The 7,500-nt window shown below is 42.3% G+C and overlaps 1 protein-coding gene across 4 annotated transcripts in view; it reads left to right on the top strand.

The window, feature by feature from the left end:
* The window catches only part of LOC101884734 (ryanodine receptor 3), a 253,838-nt gene that overhangs the window by 153,250 nt on the left and 93,088 nt on the right, over positions 1-7,500 (top strand). For all 4 annotated transcript variants that reach the window (XR_015512842.1, XR_015512843.1, XM_087289686.1 and 1 more), the window contains exons 44-52: positions 562-745; positions 841-949; positions 1,444-1,564; positions 1,715-1,884; positions 2,341-2,561; positions 2,797-2,887; positions 4,166-4,306; positions 4,424-4,587; positions 6,790-6,868. Coding sequence is in view for 2 of the 4 variants with exons in the window: in XM_087289686.1 (XP_087145812.1) it covers positions 562-745; positions 841-949; positions 1,444-1,564; positions 1,715-1,884; positions 2,341-2,561; positions 2,797-2,887; positions 4,166-4,306; positions 4,424-4,587; positions 6,790-6,868 (1,280 nt within the window). In the remaining 2 variants the exon portion in view is untranslated. The remainder of the gene's footprint in view (positions 1-561; positions 746-840; positions 950-1,443; positions 1,565-1,714; positions 1,885-2,340; positions 2,562-2,796; positions 2,888-4,165; positions 4,307-4,423; positions 4,588-6,789; positions 6,869-7,500) is intronic.

Raw genomic sequence — 7,500 nt, 5'->3', positions numbered from 1 at the left:
ATACAACTTTTCGAATGTTGCAGCTGCAACTTTCGAATGTTACATTTTCAACTTTTCGACTGTTACATCTACAACTTTTCGAATAATATATATGCAACTTTTTTAAATATTACATATACAACTTTTGGAATATTATATCTACAACTTTTCGAATTGTTATATCTACAACTTTTCGAATTGTTATATCTACAACTTTTTGAATAATATATATGCAACTTTTCAAATGTTACATCTACAACTTTTTGAATTGTTATATCTACAACTTTTTGAATTGTTACACCTTTAACTTTTAAAATATTACATTTCCAACTTTTCAAATGTTACATTTGCAGCGTTTTGAATGTTCCATTTCAACTTTTCGAATGTTGCATTATCAGATTTTTGAATGTTAAATTTTCAGCTCTTCAAATGTTACATTTAATTAAGTTGTTTAAATTTAATTGAGTTAAGTTTTTTATGTTAAGTTCCATTTTTAGGTTTTTGTTATATTCATAACATTACAAAGTTACATTAAATGAGTGTGTGTGTGTGTGCGTGTGCGCGTGTGTGTGTGTGTGTCAGGTGAGAGTGTGGAGGAGAACTCCAGTGTTGTGGTGAAGCTGCTAATCCGCAGGCCGGAGTGTTTTGGTCCCGCGCTCAGAGAAGGAGGAAACGGCCTGCTGGCAGCCATGAAGGAGGCAATACAGATCTCTGAGAACCCCAGCCTGGACCTGCCCAGCAGCGGAGCCGCGCACGCTTCAGACGCGTAAGACACACACACACATGCACACACGCATGCTTCAGACATATAAGAGATGCACACACACACACACTCTCTCTCTCTGTCTGCCCTGTGTGCAGCTCCACTGAGGGTGAGGAGGAAGAGGAAGTGGTCCACATGGGAAACGCTATTCTCTCCTTCTACTCTGCTCTGATTGATCTGCTGGGCCGCTGCGCTCCCGAGATGCACGTGAGTTTGTTGATGTATTGATTGATTATTGTATTGATTAATGAATTGATTGATTGATGCTTTGATTTATGGATGTATTGATTGTTTGAATAATGAATGTAACGACTGATGTATTGATTGATTGATGCATTGATTGATGTATTAATTGATTGATTGATGTATTAATTGATTGATTGATTGATTGATTGATTGATTCATATATCGATTCATGTATCGATTGATTGATGTATTTATTGATGCTTTGATTGATTCATTGATTGATTAATGTTTCGATTGATGTATTGATTTATTGATTGATTGATGTATTTATTGATGCATTGATTTATGCATTGATTGGTTGATGTATTGATTGATGTATTTGATACATTGGTTGATTGATGCATTGATTGATTGATTGATTGATTGATTGATTAAGGTATTGATTGATGTATGGATTAATTAATGTGATGATGTATTAATTCATTGATTGATGTACTAATTGATGTGTCCCTCAGCTGATCAATAAGGGTAAAGGTGAAGCTCTGAGGATTCGTGCCATCCTGCGTTCACTGGTGCCCACGGAGGATCTAGTGGGCATCATCAGCATCCCACTCAACATGCCTGCGGTCAACAAAGGTGACACACACACACCTAATTTGTCCTTAATCCTCTCATCATCTTGCATGGTGTGTGTTTCCTTTAGTTTTCACAGTTCTGTTGTGCAGTTTAACTTTATTGTTGATCTCATCGAAAGTGTGTGTGTGTGTGTGTGTGTGTGTGTGTCAGATGGCAGTGTCACTGAACCGGACATGGCCGCCAGTTTCTGCCCGGACCACAAGGCCCCGATGGTGCTGTTTCTGGACCGCGTGTACGGCATCGAGGACCAGAGTTTCCTCCTGCATCTGCTAGAGGTGGGCTTCCTGCCGGACCTGAGAGCCGCTGCGTCACTGGACACGGTCAGTGCTTCATGCTGCACACACACACACACACATAAACACACACACAGTCTTTCTGTCTCACACACACCTTATTTATCACAGCAGAGTGGACCTCCAACGAATCCAGCATATGGTTTACGCAGTCGATGCCCTTCCAGTTGCAACCCAGTACTGGAAAACACCCATACACACTCATTCTCACACACACTTATACACTACAACCAATTTAGTTGATCAGTTCCCCTATAGCGCATGTGTTTGGACTGTGAGGGAAACCTGAGCACCCGGAGGAAACCCACGCCAACACGGGGAGAACATGCAAACTCCATAACTATACCAATAGATGACAAAAGTCAATGCATTAAATATCAGCGTGCAGTGTGTGTGAGTGTGTGTGTGTGTGTGTGTGTGTGTGTGGATGATGTCTGCTGTTGTGGTTATTTTATCATGATGATGTTGTGTTCTTCTTGTCAGGAGGCTCTGCGCACCACCGAGTCTGCGCTGGCCATGAACAGATACATCGGGTCGGCTATTCTCCCTCTGCTGACGCGCTGCGCTCCGCATTTCTGCAGCACAGAGCATCACGCCGCACTCATCGATAACACACTCTACACCATCTACAGGCTGTCCAAGGGCTGCTCGCTCACTAAAGCACAGCGCGACGCCATCGAGGAGTGCTTACTGGCCGTCTGCAAGTGTGTACTGCTCTGTGTGTGTGTGTGTGTGTGTGTGTGTGTGTGTGTGTGTGTGTGTGTGTGTGTGTGAAAGTGGTTAATGTTTGTTTGTGTGTGTGTGCGTGTGTGTGACAGTGTGTGTATGGGAGTGTTATTGACAAATATATATGTATATAAAAATATATAAATGTGTGTGTGTGTGTGTGTGTGTGTGTGTGTGTGTGTGTGTGTGTGTGTTTGTGTGTGCGCGCTCCAGGTACCTCAGACCCTCCATGCTGCAGCATCTTCTGAGGAGACTAGTGTTTGATGTGCCGCTGTTGTCTGAATACTGTAAGATGCCTCTTAAGGTAAACAGCACACACACACACACACACGCACACAAAAACACACACACGGACCTGTGAGCCACTTCCATTCCAATAATGCTGTATGTCACTCTGACTCCTCTCATTCCACCTGCGTCAAGACTCTTGACTCCACCCCTTTAGTATAAACCACTCCTTTACTGATAATACTGGATTTGACTCTGAATCCACTGATTGGTCACTCCCATATTAGTATGACCAATCTTACTCTGACTCCGCCCCTTTAGGTTAAACTATTCCTATGATGATGCTGTATTGGACTCTGACTCCAGTATTCACTCTTTGTGCCTCTCCCATTATGATAATAGTGTTTTTGACTCTTGACTCCACCCATTCTGAATCTTTTCTATATTAGGGTAATATTTATGTTGACTCCACCCCTTTTGTTTTAGACACTCCCAGCTTAAGCCACTCCCAATCTGTAAGTGCTATATTTGATTGACTCCACCCACTTCTATTCTCTAAGAGCTATATTTGATTCCGCCCCTTCAGTTTGAGCCACTACCATTTTCTAAATGCTATATTTGGATGACTCCACCCTCTTCCGTTTAGTAAATGCTATAATTAAATGACTCCGCCCACAACCATTCTCTAAATGTTATATTTAATTGACTCCGCCCACTCCAGTTCTCTTAATGCTATATTTTATTGACTCCACCCACTTCCATTCGCTTAATGCTATATTTGATTGACTCCGCCCACTCCCATTCTCTTTATGCTATATTTGGTTGACTCCGCCCACTGCTATTCGGGTAATGCTTTATTTGATTGACTCCACCCACTTCCATTCTCTTAATTCCATATTTTAATTGACTCCGCCCACTGCCATTCTCTTAATTCTATATTTGGTTGACTCCGCCCACTGCCATTATCTTAATGCTATATTTAATTGACCCCCGCCCACTGCCATTCTCTTAATGCTATATTTGATTGACTCCGCCCACTACCATTCTCTTATTTCTATATTTGGTTGACTCCGCCCACTGCCATTCTTTTAATGATATATTTGATTGACTCCACCCACTCCCATTCTTTTAATTCTATATTTGGTTGACTCCGCCCACTGCCATTCTCTTAATGCTATATTTGATTGACTCCGCCCACTCTCATTCTTTTAATGCTCTATTTGATTGACTCCGCCCATTTAATGCATATTTAAATATATTGGTATGGAGCAGATATGTTGTTCTGCTGAAGCGGTTTCAGTGTTTGACACGCAGTGATTGGATGATTGTGTAACTGAATGATTGTGTGTCTCAGCTGTTGACCAATCACTACGAGCAGAACTGGAAGTATTACTGCCTGCCGTCGGGATGGGGAAGCTACGGTCTGGCGTCTGAAGAGGAGCTGCTGCTCACCAAGAAGATCTTCTGGGGAATATTCGATTCTCTTTCTCAGAAGGTGAGGAGATCTGGAGCCGTATGCACAACACTTCTTAAAGGAGTGAGATAATGTTCAGCACTATTTCGAGTTGCTTTGGACAGAATGTAAATGTAGATGTGTGTGTTGTGTGTGCAGAAGTATGAGCAGGATCTGTTTAAGATGGCCATGCCGTGTCTGAGTGCCATCGCTGGAGCTCTGCCGCCCGATTACATCGACTCCACGCTCAGCACCACGCTGGAGAAACCGGTCTCAGTGGACACGCAGGGAAACTTCGAGCCCAGACCCATAAACACATCCAAGTACGCCACATTTCACAAACAACTGATTAACTTGCGACTGAAATACTATAGTATGATGCATCGTTCGTGAAGTAAATAATGTCATGATAATGCAGCTGATGGAGATCTGTAGTCTAAACCAGTGTTGGGGAAAGTTACTTTTTCAAGTAATACATTACAATATTAAGTTACTCCCTAAAAAAGTAACTAGTTGCAATAAGTCATCTTCAGCTGAACCTCGCGAAAACAGAAATGCTTGAAATTTCTGCAAACCCGACTCTACATCATAACTTTTCAATCCAGATGGACGGGGCAACCATTACTGCATCCAAAATGGTGAAAAGCCTTGGAGTAACGATTGATGACCAACTAAACTTCTCTGACCACATCTCTAGAACTGCTCGATCTTGCAGATTCTCACTCTATAACATCAGAAAGATCCGACCCTTCCTATCTGAACATGCAGCTCAACTCCTTGTTCAAGCTCTTGTTCTCTCCAAACTGGATTACTGCAACTCTCTACTAGCCGGGCTTCCAGCTAACTCTGTCAAACCTCTTCAACTGCTCCAGAACCCAGCAGCACGAGTGGTCTTTAATGAACCTAAAAGTGCACATGTCACTCCACTGCTAGTCCGTTTGCACTGGCTGCCAGTTGCTGCTCGCATCAAATTCAAAGCTCTGATGTTTGCTTACAAAGCGACTTCTGGCTTTGCTGCTTCTTATCTGCACTCACTTCTGCAGATGTATGTGCCCTCCAGAAACTTGCGTTCTGTGAATGAACGTCGCCTCGTGGTTCCATCCCAAAGAGTAAAGAAATCACTTTCGCGAACTCTCGCGCTCAATCTGCCCAGTTGGTGGAATGAACTCCCTAACTGCATCAGAACAGCAGTCACTCGCTGTCTTCAAGAAACCACTAAAAACTCAACTATTTAGTCTCCACTTCACTTCCTAATCTGCAATTGCCTCTCTGAATATCACACTAACTGTACCCAAAAAAAAAAAAATTACACTACTAATGTTTTGTTTCTTACACTTTACACACCTGAAACTCGCCTATAGCACTTATTCATTGTTGCTCTTATAGTTGTGTAAATTGCTTCCTTGTCCATATTTGAAAGTCGCTTTGGATGAAAGCGTCTGCTAAATGACTAAATGTAAATGTACTTTGTTACTTTTAAAGTTAAGTAATGCGTTATGATGCATCGATTCATTGGAAAGATGGATTTGATAAATCCTGAATCGCTGAACTATTGTCACAATCACGATCGCTGGAGGACTACACATATGCCCCTTTAAAGAACTACATGTCCCATCATACACCTCACACACACGCCAGTTCCGGATCACTCCTGATTGCAAGCACACAGCTGTAGCTCATGAAGACTGATTGTATGGACTATATACAGTCACTGGACACTTTATTAGGTACACCTGTCCAACTGCTTGTTAACGCAGATTTCTAATCAGCCAATCACAGGGCAGCAGCTCACTGCATTTCGGCGTGTAGACATGGTCAAGACGATCTGCTGCAGTTCAGAGCGAGCATCAGAATGGGGAAGAAAGGGGATTTAGGAGACTCTGAATGTGGCATGGTTGTTGCCGCCAGATGGGCTGCTCTGAGTATTTCAGAAACTGCTGATCTGCTGGGATTTTCCCGCACAACCATCTCTAGGCTTTACAGAGAATGCTCCGACAAAGAGGAAATATCCAGTGAGCGGCAGTTCTGTGGGCGCAAATGCCTTGTTGATGAGGCCAGAGGAGAATGGCCAGACTGGTTCCAGCTGCAGTAAAGGCTACAGTAACTCAGATAAGCACTCGTTACAACCGATTCACATCATGGATGTGCAGCCGACAAATCTGCAGCAACTGTGTGATGCTATCATGAGGAAATCTCAGAGGATTATTTCCAGTAGCTTGTTGAATCTCTACCTCAAAGGATTACGGCAGTTCTGTAGGCAAACTGGGTCCAATCTTGTCCTGTTAAGGTGTACCTAATAAAGTGGCTGGTGAGTGTATACACCTCACATTCTCACACACATTGCGGAGGCTTGTTGTCTGTTACATTACAAAGTATGCTCTTGTCTAGCCTTGCCGTGTTTCCTGACCCTTGTTTTGTTATGTAGCTTACGCTCTTATCTAACGATGGCTTTAGGAAAGCATACACTTAAATCTACAAACACTCTCCTGTATCTCAGAGAACTGACTGTCCTGTTTCTCCATCAGCATCTGCCTGCCGGAGAAGCTGGAGCACATCGCTAACAAATACGCCGAACATTCCCATGAGAAATGGGCTGCGGAGAAGGTGAGAACTTACACTCATTATCAGTTCATCACAGCCAAATGCTAGACTCTGATTGGCTAATGGTCACTCTCAGTTTAGTTATTGTCAGATAAACGCACGGCTATTAGTTATTTCACTGCTACAACAGTCAAAAATCACATTAAAACACAACAGAAGGCTGTAGAGGAGATGTGGAAGATACTGGTTATGCACATGCTTGAAGAGGACAAACACCTGGCAAATAAAGCCTCAAACACAACATCTCAACAGTGGATTTAGCAGTGCTAATTGAGACCAGAGGAGAAGCACAACAATGACCTCTGGTGAATTATTAGGAAATAATGCCCACCTGATGAGTAACAGCCGCTCCATTCACCACATTTCCTGATAATTCAACAGCCCATCATTGATTATTGCTTACTACTTAAACAGCTTTGTGGAATACTTGATTCTGATTGGTCAGTCACAACATCCCAAACGATGTTATTCTCATATAACAGCTAAAACAAAAGCTTATCCAGGTATTTTGTATGTGTTTATATATATATATATATAGTCTTATATATAATCCAGTTACTATGACCATCTATGTCAAGCTGCTTTGACACAATCTACATTGTAAAAGTGCTATACAAATAAGCTAAATTTAATTG

This window comes from Danio rerio, chromosome 17, assembly GCF_052040795.2.
Source record: "Danio rerio strain M-AB ecotype USA chromosome 17, GRCz13ab, whole genome shotgun sequence".
NCBI classification, from domain to species: Eukaryota; Metazoa; Chordata; class Actinopteri; order Cypriniformes; family Danionidae; genus Danio; species Danio rerio.
The sequence above is the reverse complement of the archived record's forward strand: the minus strand, read 5'-3'. Positions and strand labels throughout refer to the sequence as shown.